General features: G+C 41.8%; 1 protein-coding gene across 2 annotated transcripts; it reads right to left on the bottom strand.

Annotated features, from left to right (window-relative positions):
* Window positions 1–756: 756 nt before the first annotated feature.
* Window positions 757–17,360, bottom strand: inpp5l (inositol polyphosphate-5-phosphatase L). 2 transcript variants are annotated; one of them, XM_029439172.1, is made up of 16 exons: window positions 16,906–17,360; window positions 13,379–13,420; window positions 12,987–13,087; window positions 11,863–11,950; window positions 8,327–8,390; window positions 7,642–7,745; window positions 7,251–7,303; window positions 6,085–6,204; window positions 5,693–5,777; window positions 5,496–5,591; window positions 5,338–5,412; window positions 4,941–5,014; window positions 4,743–4,854; window positions 3,689–3,757; window positions 3,543–3,602; window positions 757–2,697 (listed from the first exon to the last, which is right to left on the bottom strand). In XM_029439172.1, the coding sequence occupies exons 1-15, from the start codon at window positions 16,963–16,965 to the stop codon at window positions 3,561–3,563; spliced, it is 1,185 nt and encodes a 394-aa protein (XP_029295032.1). In that variant the 5' UTR covers window positions 16,966–17,360; the 3' UTR covers window positions 757–2,697; window positions 3,543–3,560. The 2 variants fall into 2 exon arrangements, with proteins under 2 accessions (XP_029295032.1, XP_029295033.1); XM_029439173.1 differs by having other exon boundaries at window positions 757–2,250.
* Between the last annotated feature and the right edge of the window lie 760 nt (window positions 17,361–18,120).

The following is an 18,120-nucleotide window of genomic DNA, read 5'->3' as shown; positions in this document are numbered from 1 at the left end:
AATGATGTCATTATGTAGATGTTGCTCAAGTGTATATATCATACAAACATTAAAAAGTGATCAAGTTTATAAGATTCATGAATTTTCAGGAGGCAATCCCTGTTTTGGTCTGCGGCTATCGGACTATTGAATCAACCAAAGAAAATGAACGGTAATAAAGGTTAGAATCAGTCTCTTGATTTGTCGACCCTTGGAAGATTTTCAATCCCAAAAGTAAATCCTGAACAGGCTTCAGAGGGCAGTTTAATACCTCCTCTGTTTTAGATGCAATCTTTCTTCTGCCACAAAATAAGTGCAGCTCACCCCATGGCTTATTTCAATAACTATAGAAAAAGAATACATAACACAGACATACAGTTAAGGTAGTGCAGACTCCATATATTTGACCGACACTAAAACGAGTGAGATCTTGCACTCTTCATGTCAATATAACTAACTAGAAAATGTAATAATACAAATAATCATTTATTAATTTCTTTTGGGGACACCCGTCAATATCCACATCTCTTTACGTAGTAACAGATAAAGCCACACGAAAAACAAGCTGTGGCAACGCAGTACTTTACCAAACTTACAGGTTAAACAGCTTCAAGCTTTAACACCAATGTAGACGTGTATGATCACATCTTTCACGCAGGGAAGTGACTCAAATGAAGAGTAAAGCGATGACTGGATACCCTAAAATCCCCGACACGCGTTGCAACACAGTGTGCATATACAGCGCGGCTGATAAAGCCAATAAATAAAAATGCAACATTCAGTAGGGTAATATTTTATTTACTGAAGTGAAACATGACAATGATGTAGTGTTACCAGAGTTAATCTAAAGGTAATACTGGCTTTATAATGAGCTCCACTCCCATGACAGGTCAACAGTTTATTACTCTTCAAAATACACAAACATTTGCATCACAGATTCTTAACTTAATCTTGTTATGGCAAAGCTTCCGTCCCGCCGTACAAACACGACTGACAGTCCCAAATGTATTCGAATATTTGTGAATGTATGCATGAAAAGTACTTTTGTGTACTGTTCCACCAAGCTGTGTAAGACAAAATAAGTTTCACAAAACACACAAAAAGTATAATATATGTCAGCTGGGATTAACTTCAGCTGATGGATGGAAGGAACAAACTACAAACATATTTTTAATTCTTTCAATTAGTCCTTATTAAAGCAGGGTCTAAATAATCCAAGCAACATTTCACACATCGACAGAATTAAACTGGTGCTACAGGATGAGATTATATGATTCAACAAAAACAAAACAAGTCAAAAGTCAATCCAAAAGCAAACAGTGCCTTCTGTGTTGTGTGTGTGTGAGTGTGTGTGTGCACATGTGTGTACATACTGTATGTATACAGGACTTTGGGAAGTTCAAGTCCGTGTGATGGATGCATACACACCCCTTAAGTACATTGAGAAGGAAACATGTGAGTACAGTATAATTATTTTTGGCAATGAAGAAAGGTCGACGCCAACAGAACAGTGTGGAGAAAACTTTCTCAGTGAGGACGAGTAAAATCGAAAAAGTTGTGAACTGATGAGTTATAGCTTGTGGAATAAAGCACTTGGTATTGTAAAATAATGTAACTTTAAAATTCGACCGGGTGAAACCCTCTTCTGTTGTGTTGTATTAATAAATGCAGCTCGTACTGCAGCATTCATAAACAGCTGTTAGGTTTCTTTAAAATGTTGTATATAATATAAACATTATCAAAATGTAATTTGGAAGCGACTCTCTGTTAGGTAACAAAGAGATATGTGACATCGTTAAAGCCGCTGTGAGGAAATAGCTTTTCACACGAGAAAAAAAGTGAGATAACCTTCATAAATGATGTTTTATCTAAAGAGGAGATCTGACATAACAAGTCTGACGCAGAAGCATTCCTCGACTGTTGTATAAAATCTTACATTGGTAGTAAACAACTTTGTTTTTAATAAAGAAGAAAATACCTGATCTACAAATGTCATAACATACAAAATAAAAGCACACGTGCAGTCAGAAGGACTGGTCCAAAGCTTGATATTAAAGATCCGACGCATAATTAAGTTTTCATTGATCAGTTACACGATGCTGGATTCTGATTGGCTGAATTCAACTGCTTATTTGAAACCTACTGAGTGAAACTGTGCGGTCGAGCTGCTACTAAGTGGTCTGACTGACTGGAGAGATTTAATAAATGATTTAGAGCAGTTAAGGAATGAGAACATTTGTGAAGCCTTGGCCGGGGTTTGTCTGACGCTGCCTGTAAGAAAAATTCATATTTTTTAGAAGAAATGCAGAAAAAAAGTAAGAACATTTTTGCATACACATCCATGTAAAGAGGCTGGTCAACAGTCACACACTGCAATCTTAACATCATCCTTTCGTCTGCGGGAACATCCTCGGTGACGCTGAGCTTTCAGGTCAGGGGACTTAAGATCTGAGAGTGAGTGGAGAATCTGGAAAACGGCCTCAGAAATCCATAACAGCTGCTGATGAATCTGCGCCTGTGGTGCTTGAGCTGCGGTCGACAGTGTGTGGCAGTGAGACGGTTATATGTGAGACACCAGTGGTGTGGCGACGGGGCTTTTTACAGCGGCGTCGAGACCCGCTGCTGTGCTGGTGGGTGGGTTTGTGGCCGGTAACTATCATGTTGATTACCCTCTGGTACTGACACTGTGGCAGAGTTGTGAGGATAGAAGCTACAGACCTGCATCAGACACACACACACACACACACACACACACACACACACACATGGACACAAATTAAACTCTATTCAAACAGTGTGGAGTTTCTTCTTCCCTCTCGGAATACATCGCAGTGCAGATGCAGGATACGGTGGGCCTAACTCCTCTATTTAATTTCGAATTTAAGATGTAAAATGTTACATTGTCTGCATTGCATATAAACATGTAAGATGTCTTTCTTTACTGGTGAAACGTAGCCTGAGAAATAGAGAGTTACTAGTTTTACTGGAATGAACTTTGTCTCAAAATGCCCAACACAAAAGGAGAAACGAGCTGGTCGCAGCATCTTCTAAGTCCCTTAATTGCGTGGACTCATCATTTTGCAGCTCTCTGAAAAAGGCTCCTCATGAAAAAGCAGTTCATTCGCTAAAATAAATAAATTTAAACGGCAGCAAAACAAAATCATGGCCGTAAAACTGCCAATACGCTGTCCGGCACAATGCATGTCTCTCCGGCCGACTATCCAGATGGTAATTAATGAAAAGCGGGCCAGCAATGCACTTAGTGTGTAGCCACAGTGACAGTGGAGAGGATTCAATAGACATAGATCAGTGAAAGGTGCTGATCGCCTGTGGTCCTACTACGCCGGACACAAAGGAGCGCTCGTGTCCCGCAGGCACTTCATCTTAGTTTATATCCCGACTCCAATGGGCCGGCCTGGGTTATGGCTCTCTGGGGAGCGAAGCAAGATTACTGTGATCGCTCTAACACTCTGAATCCTCCCCTATGGAATCAACACATAGACTAACATACACTTCCACATGCTATACAGTATAGAAACACACTCACTGGCACATGTTCTTACCATTGAGAAGCATCCGAGTCAATGGTCATTTGTCTTCATCGAGAAGGCCAAGAAAACCGGCTACAAGAAGAACGCAGAGTTACACCAGAGTTACTCTACATGGCTGCTTTGTTTGCCTGCACAATAAACTGTACATCTAAACTCACCTTATGATCTCCCATACAGACATTAGGACCCACTGTGTTGTAAACGACGCTCTTCTCACCATCATCTCCCTGAAAAGGAGAATTCACTTTTAGTAACAAAGGGAGTCAAATGTGACATTCAACATTAAAGCTTACATAACTTTATTTCATGTAAACACAACGCATTCAATGTTGGCCCCAACCCCAGATCCACTCTCGTATTTTGGAACACGCTTTGGGGGTTTTGCCTCGCTATATTTTTGCGCTGTGTGCGGCATTTTCGTAGCTTCCTCTTGGACGCGTGCTTACGATATGACAACCGGTCCCTACATTTTTATAGAGGTTGAAATAAGGAAACACAGGCAGAGTGCACGATCTCTGCAGATACAGACACACACTTATAGTGGGTCATAAGGGATGATGGAAAGCACGCAATTTTGTATCCTCTGCATCTTCAAGTGTTGTTTTATGTTGGACTACATGATAATATGATGACAAGGCCAAGACATTATTCTCAACCCAGAGCCATGACACAGGAAGTGACATGTGAGGATGCTGACAGCTTTAGCCTCACGCTCACAGACAGCATTTTCTACAAACTCACGAAGCTATTGTTAGCTTAATTAGCTAGCTAGCTACACCTGATAGTCTGCTGGCGACAGTCGTCACTGGCTACAAGTAAGAGGCTTGTTTTTCTCTGCCACTGTCTGAAACAAAGAACTAATTGTTTTTGAAAATCACTATGAATTTTGTGAGGTGAATCTTTCACCGTTGTGATAACGTACAGTAACTGAGAGGCGCAGGTCTGGCAAAGACTTAAGGATGTTGGACAGCTAATGTACCAGCTAATAACACAACCTTTAGCTAGCTTTGAAGATAAATGACATTAATCTTGTAATAAACTCACGAGCCACGTGAGAATGTAAATATTGTTTAAACAATGGTGTTAGAAAGTTAGCCACTTAGCCTTATCTGACGACAAATAACCCATTAAGAAGTGACAGTGTATTAAACTGTGTATATATACGACTTTTACCTGAGAATATATTCTGCACTTTGCGTGGGACTGACTCACCCTGTGGATGAATTCTTGGGCCGTGTGTGACATGAGGACACGATCACACCAGGCAGGGCAGCGAGTGTTCATGTACCGGGTGGGTTTAGTGTACTCTTCACTGTAAGGGTAGCTGAGAGAGACACAGAGTGTATTGCAGGGATAACAACCGACGTGGGAGTTTATACACAGTATGTTTGCAGCATTTATCGTGGTTACCTGGGTGGAAACTTGATGTCCTCTTCCCTGACAACATCGTGAAAGGCGGCGACTTCTTTGTCATACGTCAAAAGCTGAGGGATAGAGGTCATTATGGATTAGCTCTACAGGAAATATCAACACATTAAAAACAAGCGTAAGGTGATTGAGTGCAACTTAAGGGCGGACGAAAACACAGTTTACTGTCAAAGTTATCACACTTTTGTTTACCTCCCAACTTTTGTGTTTACTGAACTGTCATTCTTAGGATTGTAAATCCGCTGATAATCTGAAATCTGTGACGAAATGTCAGATTGTTGCTAAGCAGCCTTATAGTTATAGTTACAGCATAGCTCCTCTGAGGCAGAGGTGTAGCTGATCGCATCAGTGTGGGTTAAAGTTGAGAATGTGCTCTCACTGCTTTGCCGTTGTCCTCCCTGAAAACCGCCTGGTGCAGGTAGGCAAACATCTTATCCTCGATGTGGAGCAGCACCTACAGGGGGAAGTGAAGGCAGGTTAAAGGGAAGCACTGAACAAATAAAATGCCAGTTGTCTTAACACAAGTGGTTTAATCACCTGGTGGTCATTGTCTTTTTCTTCGCAGATGATCTTCTCCACTTCGTTACTGCTGTCCTTCTTCACTCTCTGCACATCTGCCGACGTGGACAGATGCTGCTCACAGAAACACAAAACACGAGGAAGGGTCTAAGTCAAAACGCCGTGCTGATGCACATCCTCGTCACCTGATCTTCAGGAGAACAGTCGTTACACACCTGGACCAGACTAAGTGCGTCCAGACGGAAGTTGAAATCTCCAAACAGGAGAAAAGGCAGAGGAGTGTAGCGGCTGTCTGATATCCTGGAAGGAAACAGAAGTCAGGAACCACACAGAAGTTTGGGTCTTTCTTCTCTATTAAACCCGACCGCACGTGTGTAGAAATGCACACTATTTCAGAAGTCAGAGTTTATGTAAATTCCTGATATATCCTGTTTATGTGATGATATTATCCGAGGCTGTGGGAAAACATGCTCCCTTCATAGAGGTCCGTCAGTCAGGCGAGGAGTCTTAAAATATAGATTTTGGTTTGAACTCAGTGAGTGTTTGCTCTCAACTTGTACATTATACAGTCAGGTGTTTCATAGTTGTGTGCATCTGTAAATCCAACCTGTTGATGACATATCTGAGAGCGTTGTTGCGGTTGGCTGAGTAAATGGAAGGACTGGAGTTGCAGGCAATGAGGTTGGAGGCATCGTGGAACAGGTGGACATTGACCAGGTCCAGACCTCTGTGAGGAACACACACAAACACACAGACACACAATATGGTCATTTGTGGCAGATGGAGAAAGGAAACAAGAAACAATTTGATAACACCACAGCCTGACATGTGAAAGGTGGAGTGTGAGTGTGTGTGTGTGTGTGTGTGTGTGTGTGTGTGTGTGTGTGTGTGTGTGTGTGTGTGTGTGTGTGTGTGTGTGTGTGCTTTCTTATCGGTGACTGCACTTGTGTTAATGCTGAGTCCACAAACAAGCACATTTGTGTTTTGTGCGAAACGTTCGCTCATTTCTCGGGCTGTCACTGGAAAACAATTAATGTGCATCCAACAAAAGAGCTTTGTTGACTCGCAGCGTGATCTTGTTGGACACAGATTGTGGTCTCCTTTTGTTATTATGTCCAGGTGACAACACAGCAGAGCAAATAGTGACGACATGTTCCCAGAATACACAAGCAGCTGTAGCAACAGCGCTGTGCGGTTCATAGCTTTATTTACTCAAGTTCAGCAGCTTCAAAACATACATTATAAAAATATATATTCTTACCTACTGTAATTATATAAAGATGGTACGCTACATTCAGCATATGTTCTGGGTCGGCACCATGATGGATTTGGTTGTGTATATATGTCAAATAGATTTTAACTGGACGATTTAATCGGCAAACTAATTAAATATTAGTTTTAAGTTTTTGATAAAACATCCACAGGGGACGACACAGACAGAAATAGTGTTCGGGGTGAAGGGAGAACAGACGGTGTGCCTTAGAGCCACCGCAGCAGCACTGGGTAATGGTGACAGCTCAGTAAAACAACCGAAACAATGAACTTTAAAGATGTTAAAATGCTGCGTAAAACTGATTTGAACTGATAAAAAATTTAAATTAAAAAAAGGTTTTGTAGAACCAAGTTCATGTATCTCAAACTAAGATGCAAAACATGGATTTCAAAGCTGTTTGAACACTATAGTCAAAAAACAACCAAAAGTGAAAGTGAGTTGAATCCTAGGCTGACTTTTCCATGTGTTTTATCCATTAGGGGTTAGTGCACGGTACGTACTGGTCGTGTATGATCCAGCGGGTCCTCATGAAGCCCTTCCTGGACCACTTGAACTGCAACAGAGACAAATTAGAGTGAGTCACTAAACAGCAGTGAGCCGTGTCTTTGAAGGGCCAAACTGATAATCATCGATTCTTTCACATAATTTGTCTCATCTTCCTGTCAGAGCAGGCAGCCCCAAAAGACTCATTTGTCTCAACATCTCCCTTTGGCCCTCACGTACCCCACCCCACACTTGCACACACACACACACACACACACACACACACACACACACACACACACACACACACACACACACACACACACACACACACACACACACACACACACACACACACACACACAAATGTAGGCATACACAGATGCACACTCATGCATAAATACTCACATCAGGCCAGAAATTCTTTGGGAATTTTTCTTTCTCCACTGTGGCGACCCCATCCAGAGAGCCCACGTGCTTGTTCTGCCCCGACACTGCTTTAAAATCCTTAACTGTGAGGGGGAGAGAGGCGTGACATGTAAAAGAGTGAGAAAACATGCAAACGGCAATCAATAAACTGGTGTTAACCTCATCAGAGGGGCATACGTGATGAGAGGATCTATAAGCGAGCCATTAGACTGTTTGGTGAACAACAATCGGTTCGGGCCACACAGCGAGTGGCAGCTGCAGGATGTTTATGGTTCTTCCATAAGCTTTTCTGAGGAGCTTTTTCACGCCTAACGTGACTGGACTATGCAGCAGGAAAATAACAGCTCCACTTAAAATTCAGGTTCTTTGCAAATATCTGGCCACCACTCCGGCGGGCCATCAAACTGTCATTACACACCGAGAAATGTCCTGAAATTCCTGATATATAAAAAATGACAATATTGCCAATCATATGCAACATTGCTCTTACTTCACTGAAGGTATGAGCCATTCATGAGCCATTGCTGAAACAGTAAAGGGTGCAAGAAGAGTGCTTTATGATGGGACCTTTTAGAAAAAGCGATATGAATACAGCACCAGCCTGACCAATAATAAGATGAGAAGAATCAATGCAAACATCATGCATAAGAAGTAAAGTTCTTACCATTAAAATCATACTGATAGATGTTTTTCAGTGTCTTGTGGATGAAGTATATGCTCCCCAAAGCCTGGGAAGAAAGAGACATAAAGAACACAAGTGTTACAATATCTGTATAACATATATATATATGTAGAACTGGTTTCAGTTTAACCACAAACTTCACAAGAACGCACGAGTCGTCAGCTGAAAGCAGAAATTCATACTGAAATCACACTTTTAATGTTGTTGCAGACACTTCTAGACACTTGCTGCAAAAAAACAAGCTACATTTTGACATCTTTAGTTCAACAAATGTGCCTTACATGTTCCCATTTTCAATATTGCCGCACAAAACTTTCTAAAACTATAATATTTAAGCTTTTTAAATGGAACACTCGAGCTCTGTCATCATCTCAACTCAACCTCTAAGATGATGAATTGACTTCTTCATTTCCTCGTCATGAGAGCTGAATGTATTGAACCATCCAGTGCGACACAGTATATTGTTACTCTCCCAAAGACGCATGCAACTTTAAAGAATAGAGGCGTTTAGAGTGAACACACAACTGCACAACACAACCACATACTGAACGCCTCCCCCCTCCACCTCTCCCCCCCCCCCCCCTTCATACACACTTCAGCACCCAATCATCCTTGACATGAGGCTGACAATTTTTAATGTACTAACTGCCTGCTCCACTGATCTGATTAATCATGCCCTGTGAGATCAATAAAGACAGAAAATTAAAACAATTTAAAAGGTATTAAGCAGCAGACCTGCTGTCTGCCGCCGCCGCCGCTGTGACTGGGGGCCGAAGAAAAATCAGCCAGCGCTCAGAGGGCTCAGGGCGTGACGGACCGCTGTGCGACCCCACCCCCCCACCCCCCCCCCCCATCCAGCCAGCCAGAGCATGAGAGATCTCTCCCTGAAGAGATCATTTATCTTCAGTGCCAAAGCCATCCTCAATTAATAAAATGGAAGTGTCTCCGCGGTCGGCTCCAGTGAGCGGCAATTAGTGAGCAACTTGTCCAAACTAAGGCTCGAGTCAGGGAGGCATCTGAACAAATCTGATGTGTTTGTTAACGTAAAGCTAACACTAAACGCTGACGTTAGAATATTTCAGGGAAGTGAGTTGTGGAAAAAGTTATATTGTCATTTTATTTAACAATTACAGCAAAATGAAGATACTTGTCGTGGATTCAAGGACTACTTCTGATAATTAGCTCAGGAATACTGATCTCAATGTGGCTTAGTTTATGTTGGATCAGTGATAATATCGTGTTTAAACAGTACTGCAAAGTGCACACACACACACGCACACACACACACACACACACGCACAAACACACATTCTCCTCCACATACTCTGCCAAACACCAATCTTCATCAATCAGGTTTGTGCACAGTTTAATAAAAAAATATTGACTTACAAGTGATTTTTTATCAAAACACCATTTGTACTGGGAATGCATGCAAGTCTGCCCCGTCTACTCCTGCAGCCCCTCTGAAAGGAGAACCCCCCAAACTCTCTCTTGGCCATATAACTGATGATCCGCAGCCAGGGGGAAACAAATTGAAAATCAATGCAGGTGGCACCGACGAAATGAGAATGAGGCATTAGGAGGGGTGGGGGGGCCGCAACCCTCTCAGGGCAAACAGTGGAGGGTGCGAACACACGAGCGCAGGGGAAACTTAGTCCCAGCTGTCTCCCACTCCCCCCTCACACTTTATTTATCGTGCACAAATGGGCTGCGATCAATAGTTTTAATCTAGAGTTAAATGTATTGACTTTGGCCTGTCTCCCCCACACCTGGCCATTGACTTTCTCCTTTTTACTTCACACACCTTCAGTCTACAGATGCAGCCATTGACCCCTACTGTCAGACGTCCAGTGTGGGGGTATCACATGGGAGGAGTAAGGGTTAATAGTTTAAGAAATACTCTGCCTCTTTTCTCAACCCGGGAGGTGTTACTCCCAACCGAGGAAGAATTTCAGACAAACTAATGCTGACAAACCCGTTAGGAGCGACTCCGCACGCGGTTCAATTCCAGGAAAAAGAGTGAGAACTTGCTTTTGCTGTGCGAGGTCACTAAAAGAAGAAGTTGGAAGCAAGAAATGGCTTTCACGACAGGTGTGTAGATTGAGGCTGAGCCCATGACCCGAGCAGCGTCTCTCCAGACACTGAAGAGCACCAGGTCAGACTTCATCTATAGAGACGGACTCTGGGTTCAACGAAAGACGACGATAAGAGATGCAGCCAGTGGCATGAGTCACTTAACAAAGCTGTGTTTGTCTGTCCGGGCTCACATTGCGTAGCTACTGTAACATTGTTTCATACTATATCTCTGAGATGTATGTCTCTTACATTAGGCTCTGGTTTTGCACATGTCTGAGATGTGCAGTGAGCGTTGATGGAAGAAACCCGACCGATAAACACACATACATTTAGTTTATTTATGTCCGCAGAGAGAAGAACGGCACAAGGACACAAATATTAGAAGGTGCCATAGAGTACATGACAGACCAGGTCTTCACGGTATAAAACTTAGTAGGCCTGCTCAGTTCTCAGGGATATAAGTAGCAGCGTGTCGCCATATATGGTGGCTGCCTATAATAGCTTGTTTTGCCCCCATTTTGGGGCATCCCAAGTCGTTGAAGCCCTCTTACGACCAACCTGTAGTCTGCAACTATAACCCAGCTCTGACATGGTATTAAGTAGTGTTTGGTATTTAGTGACCTTGGTCATAGAGACCACGACAACATCTGGTGTATTGGCAGACAGACGTGAAGAAGTACCAACTGCAGAGATGAAACATGTCTGAACAGGGAAATGGTTAGATATTATGTATATTATGCACTACTCTCTCATGACATAACATGTTTGTAAGCATTACAGCCATTCAAGCTGCGGGAAATCATTTCAGTGATCTGTGATGAGATACAAACTGTGAGGAACCAGTTTGCACTCGCGCACACGCACACACACACACACACACACACAGACACAGGTCACAGACACACACACAGACACACACAGACGTCACAAAAAGTAGGAAAGATCTGACCTGAGCGAAATATTTCACCTAGTTCTCTCATCTTCAAAACATCCCATGATAGCCTTTGTACGTATTCTAAGAAACAAACAACCTTTTTTACAGTTTGATTTTATCAATGAAGATATTTTTCAAGTGTTCTTATCTTTTTTTTTTGAAAACAATAAATAAATTGTTTTATCTAATAACATACAAAATCCAACAAATGACAGGCAAACTGAATCCATCTGGATCGACCTCCTAGTTATCTCTTATGCGTTACATTGTAGATTATGACATGTTCTGATGCTCCAAACTCTGGCTTCAAAGCATCCTCCAGCTCTTGCTGTTCACTCCTCAGCATCAGCAGAGCACATCAACACCTCCAGCTCTTGTTGTTCACTCCTCAGCATCAGCAGAGCACATCAACACCTCCAGCTCCCTCTGAGCACTAACATGGAGGAGGGCTCCATCTAGTGGAGGCACACGTGAACTACGCCGAGCCAGAAGTCGGTGAGTTTCTTACCGTGAAACTGTCTTCTGCTTGGAACTTGTCGTCCACGTAGATGCAGACCCTGTCAAAGTCTTTCATTTCCTCACTGGATGCAATGCTCCTGGAAAGTACAACAGAGCTACCATCAGGCAATAGAGCTGAAGAGATTTGGTAATTCATTGCTAGACAGAAAATTAATTGGTAAGAATTGTGATAGCGAACGAATATATTAAGAATAATTGCCAAAACTAAAGTGGTTCTAGTTCCTCAAATGTGAATGTCTGATGGTTTTATTAATCTTCTGTCATTGTAGACAGAATCTTTTTTATCTAAACATGTCAACTTGGTGTTTGGGAAACTGTGATGAGCACGTTTCTGTTTTATAGATTTAAAGATGAACTGACTAACGGAGATTTATGGGCAGATTTATAATGAAAATAATTGTTAGTTGCAGCCCTATCAGGATGATTTTTATAAAAAAAACACATAGTGGAATTACATGATTTTACATTTAATGTACTTTAGTTCAAACTTTTTGTACTTTACTTAAGTTTATACTTCTATTCCACATCCCAGAGGCAAACATTGTACTTTTTACTCCACTACATTTGTCTGACAGCTGAAGTTACTCTTCAGAAATGTACATACGCTTCCTATCTCCTAGTTCCTTTGTGTTGAGAAAGTCCATCTACTTCTTAAACTAAATAAACATCTATTCTAAAAAGCTTCTTGGATCCGCTGGAAAATGTTTTAGCTTTTTTTCTCCAAACATTTCATGGTTTTATAGAACATGATGCATTGCTGTAGATTAAACTGCCCAACAGTTTATAAAGAAGCTGATCATACACACAACCTTAAACATTTACAGCAGTATAACGCAACATATACATTAATGCAGCAGTAGTATAAACACTGACACCATGCTACTGCAGAATGCAGAGTACTTCTGCTGACAATACTTTCATACTGAGGTTTGGATTTAAGGACTTTTACTTGTAGTGGATTACTTTGTATTAGTGTGTTTATGTACTCGCCACTTTACTTTCTTGTTCGTTTGCTGTAACAAGGTACATTTCCCCGTTGTGGGACTAATAAAGGACTTCTGATTTACTTGAGTAAAGGATCTGAACACTTCACCCAGTGCACATTAGTCCTACCAAAAGAAGGGTTCTGCGTGGCCCATGTTGGCCATGTAGTCCTTCCCTCCCACCTCCTGGAAGTGCAGGGCGATGAACTGCGGCTTGTGGCTGTGGACAGTCTGTAAAACAGCAGCACAGACAGGGCTTACATTACAGAGTGATGAAGAGTGAAGGGGGGGTCAACGCTGCGTGTCACAGGGTGCAGTGACCTCTCCTTTAGGGGTCATGTGGAGTTTCTCTGTGATCGAATTTCAAAGTTATTATTGAGAGTGCTAATACGTAGTGTCACCAGAGGAACATGGAGCTGTTGTGTATGTTGGATGTCACCGATGAAATGTAAGAGAGACACTGCCAGTGATGAGTGGAAATACTAAATGTTTAAATGCAAGAGCCAGGAGGCCCACACTTACCTTATACAACTCTTGTAACCATTCATTCTGAATTTCACCCAACTATAAAAGAGAGAGAAAGAAAAGCATCAAAGGAATGTAATCTTTATTTTAAAAATGGTGTAGATCTGAGTGACTCCTTTTGCGTTACACATATTCGTGTAATCCCTCGATTAGAGAAGCTTTAACCGTGAGGTCTCACTTCAACTACACACAATGAGCCAGTTGTGATGTTTTATATTCTGCTACCCGACAAATGTGGTGTACGAAAGAATTCCTAACAGACAAACAGGTCAGGTGGAATTGAGGACGTCACAAGAAAGGAAACACTCAGAGCTATATTTAACTCAGAGCAGGTTTAAAACAAACAATAAAGATTGTCTGGAAATATCATCCTGTGTTTTCCAGGATGTAGTCTCAGTCAAGTGGAGCTGCACCTGTCGTAATCTGGCCGCCGTCCACACATCCTCCCTGTGGGTGAGTTTTATATTTCATGGCCATACTGAGCATATTGTTAAACATGAATGAGGAAAGCGCGCAGGTAAACCTCACGCAATGCAATCTGTCAAACAAGGTTGGGGATTACTTAAGGACCTTTTCCTGTTTGGAACCACAGGTCTGCATTAAAAGCTGCACCATGTTTCCTTGTTCAGCTGTAAACTGGCAGATAGTTCTCCAAACATGCTGAGTTCAAATGAAATGTTAACCTCGCAGTTCCACTGACGGTGAACGCTTCTTGATTCTCACACCAGAGAATCTTCTTTGACTCCATAACTGGCTTCTCTGACTCTGACTGAAGGCCATAAGCAGTTCATCCACAACGGCCATTTGAACATGTCCTTCCGTACACACATTACATTTTCCAGCCGCAAAGTAATGCACGATCTTCTGCGACGCCAGGTGTATTCATACCAGAGGTGAAATGGCTTTGCATAGTGTACGTATTTGCATGGGAGTGTGGCAGGGATGACTGGAGCTCAAGCCATTGCTTACATCATTCTGGCTACTAACAAAGTCTGTATGCACTCGTGCACATGAACACAAGCTCTGTCCACTGACCCGGACTCTTTCTTATATAAGTCACAACTCAGCAACATAGCATGTATGTTTTTCCCCTGGTGACAAACTAGCAGCACCGAGTCAGGACACACGGGCGGGTTGAACAAGAGAGGTCTGAAGTGAGCGTTCACACAAACTGTTGGCTTGAATGCATCCAGCACGGTGATTAACTTAATGCGTTGTTGTTCCAAGCGGTCTGATGGTGAAACGTTGCTGAAATGTGTCTTCCAACAACTGACGCTCAGCTTATTATAAATCTGTCTGACACCATTAGTGTGTAAAAGGTTTGTGTAACAATAATATCTACTCAATGCAACTGAGTCTATACATAGTCAATACACAAGCTCACAAGAAGGCATGATCTCCAGGATACTGATTTTCTTTCATTCAGATCACTAAGGTCGTGTACAGCCTTTCTTTTTAACGTTCCTTATGTGTCCCATAAGGGGAGAGTGCCTCCTCTTTGTTATGCCTCTAAACTGTGGAACTCACAGCCTCTGGATATTAAAATAGCAAACTCTCTCTGTCTTTTTAAAAGGAAATTAAAGACCTATCTTCTTAATCTGGCTTTTTATTTGAAGCAATGTTAAAGCCTTAGTTGTTAAGTTTTAATTTGACATGTTTGTATATAATGTGCTACATAAACACATACGACTGTCTCACTGGCTTAACTGCTGCGAGAGGACACTCGGCTAGCTGCAGTTCTGTAAAGCAATAGGATTGATCCTGTGACGTGCTTAAGGTCTTGCTCTTATCCAGAAGGCTGGGTGAACGTTTAGGAGTGTTTATATAAATAGGGGGGCCGAAGTCAGTAGAAAAGCTCAAGTCCCCCGATGGAAGATATTCATCTGTTTACATATCTCCCACAATAGGATCTAACATGTTTTCATTGGAACCAGATTTGGCAACCGGAAACATGGACCAGAGCCAAATTTCCATGAGCGTAGGAGTCCTCCTCCCTGCAAAGTCGAAAAGTTTTGTCTGGGCTGACAAAGGCCTGAAGTGAAAACCACTGGTTAGAATCGTTAAATCCTTCTCTAATTGCTAAGTGGTCTTACTAAGACACTAACATTTAAGACTAGGCAGTAAACTATAAGATAACATTATAGAAATATAGATACCAGTGAAGCCGATGATGTAAACGCCGTGCAGCATGATAAGGAAACTATAAACTGACTATTGAGTAACACAGACCCTCCATGTACTAACTTCATAAGCAGTGATTTTCAACAGGGATTGATTGCACGACCAGCTGTGAGAGGTCGGGACAGTTCTGGCACACCTGGAGAAGAGTCAATATAGGACGAAGGTTTCTATATAAATATGTGAGGGGGGGTTTAATTGCATACTATGTCAGAGGATCTGGAAGACCACTACAGTGGCACACAAACTACAATGACATGAGATGTCATGGATCTCTGTGGGAATATAACAAACGAAGACACATTTATAATAAGCCCTCTTGGGTAAACACAAAATGTTGATCAACATGTGAGGGCCGCTGGGGTTAGATTCTGCCTGGGGTAAACTTTTATTTGAACCCAAAATGTCCTGGCTCAGATATGCAGCAGCAACACCAGAGAGATAAACACAACATATACGTCACGGAATTAAGTAATATGACATTGTGAAATCATAAATACAATTAAAATTTTTTACTTTACGCTGCCAACTCTTTAATCGACTATGTGCCCCCAAGAACATTACGATCATCCACTACTGGTTTATTAAATGTTCCCAGAAACATCCAAAAAGAACATCGGGGATGCAGCCTTTTGCAATTATGCACCAAAGCTCTGGAACACTTTACCTGCAGACATTAGGGAGGCGAGCTCGCTCAATATCTTCAAAAGTAAAAGCATATCTCTTCACTTTAGCCTTTTAATGGTGATGTTTTATACAATCTTTAATGCTGCTATGTTATGCCACTTTAAACTCATTTAAATGCTTTTATTAAAGCTCTTAACTATTAGCCTTTTACTATTCTTAATCTGCTATTTAATACTATTTGTAATGCTATTTCACATTTACATCAACATTGTGATTATTGTACTGTAAATGCTCTGAACAATGTTTTATGTTTTTGTTGTGAAGCACTTTGGGCTGCAATTCTTGCATGAAAGGTGCTATACAAATAAAGATTATTATTATTACTTATAACATAATATTTATTATGAATTTTGACCACTCTTGGTTTTGAATAAACTATATGCTTTTTTCCCCATAATTTCAGGAAAGTTATCAAAATAAATTGTATTGAATATATACATTAGGCCTTTATAACCCTTGCAGTAATGAGTGGTTATTTTAAACACGTTACTATGATACATTTTTCCCAGGGTCATAGGTCATATGTTGTCTACCTGTAGAGTATTTCTTTAACATTTCACTTTGTGTAGTCGTAGCTTAGCCTGCAGTGTCCCAGCACCAGTCACACACTTCAGTGCAACACTAGTCTTACTCAGCTTAACTCTTACTGGTGTACTTACATTATCAAAGAGTGAGCCGACATTTGCCGTGACAAGCAGCACATCAGTGTGTGTGTCCATGTTCACGAGCCACCTTCTCACACACTCCAATTAAACTCCGTAGCGTCGCCAAATGACGCGCGTGCAGGCCTACAACAGATCCTCCAAAAGGGGCTTATAAAGGCTTAATGTGTGCATCCAAATCGCTGAAAACACACCGACATGTCACTGATGATACTGTGCCGCTTCTGGTCCAACTTGTTTGGTTAAGGCGGGCTGTCGGATCAGGTCGTCATGTGCCGGAGCGGCGCGCACATCCATCGTCGAGCCGAGGAGCGGTAAGTTAGTGTAATGGCCAACATGCGTTTGTTTTTCAGCCTCCTCTCTGTTAATTGGACTAGTAGCTTCTTAGCAGACTTAAAGCAGCATGGACGGCGCATCTGCTGCTGCTTTTACAAACGCTCAGAGAACCGGAGACACCGGTTACAGTCAGCGCTGCTTATGAACTCCGACGCTCCGCCCACGTCCATAACGACGCTCAGCTTTTATCACTAAGGTCGTGGACATCACTGCAAAGTGTCACCTCCTCTGAACATAATCCCATCATTGTATTGCATGTGTAATTGTAATGTATTTGGCCATGATCCGCTTAGTTCATTTATTATATTACTAGATTGTAAACCCCTTTTGAATGCTATTCTACTATAATAACTCTTAAGATAATGTAAAATACCATAATATAATAAAAAAAACCTGAAAGTCTGGCCTCACCACACAACATACCACAGGCTCACTCTGCGAAGTCTCAACAGGAAGTGTTATTTTCTGTGAAACTTTTTTTTTAATGAACTATCCTTTCACTGAGGACACTTTGCTTTTCTCTTTAAAGCTTCACAATGAAATACCAAGAGGCATCATATCTTTGTGACTTTGACCTTAGGTGTGTAATCGCTGTTATTACCTTTACATACATTGCAACAACTGCACAGCCGCTGCACTCCTTGTGTAAAGAGAACAGACGAGTGGGACTACTTTTGTTTTTAAGTAGAAAGACCCACAGGTTAGTCACATTCTCTAGAACAGCCTGCTTCCTACACTTTACAGTCATCACAACAGTGGTGTAACCACAATATTTTACAACACAGCTACAGCTGCTTGTTCTACCCAGTAGAGCATTGAGCTGTTAACAGTCTTATTTGGAGTTGATGGATCCGTGCCATCCAGCAGTCTGAGCTC

This window comes from Cottoperca gobio, chromosome 9 (genome assembly GCF_900634415.1).
Source record: "Cottoperca gobio chromosome 9, fCotGob3.1, whole genome shotgun sequence".
Taxonomy (NCBI): Eukaryota; Metazoa; Chordata; class Actinopteri; order Perciformes; family Bovichtidae; genus Cottoperca; species Cottoperca gobio.
Note: the sequence above shows the minus strand (reverse complement) of the source record. Positions and strands in the feature narration are given on the sequence as shown.

What these genes read in the sequence shown, in the direction of transcription:
- inpp5l (XM_029439172.1), bottom strand. Translation starts at nt 16,965, where the DNA reads ATGGACACACACACTGATGTGCTGCTTGTCACGGCAAATGTCGGCTCA. An exon ending in AAGCAGAAGACAGTTTCACG is followed by an intron (nt 8,391 to 11,862) that starts GTAAGAAACTCA and finishes CTTTCTTCCCAG; the next exon opens with GCTTTGGGGAGCATATACTT. An exon ending in CAAAGAATTTCTGGCCTGAT is followed by an intron (nt 7,304 to 7,641) that starts GTGAGTATTTAT and finishes TCTCTGTTGCAG; the next exon opens with TTCAAGTGGTCCAGGAAGGG.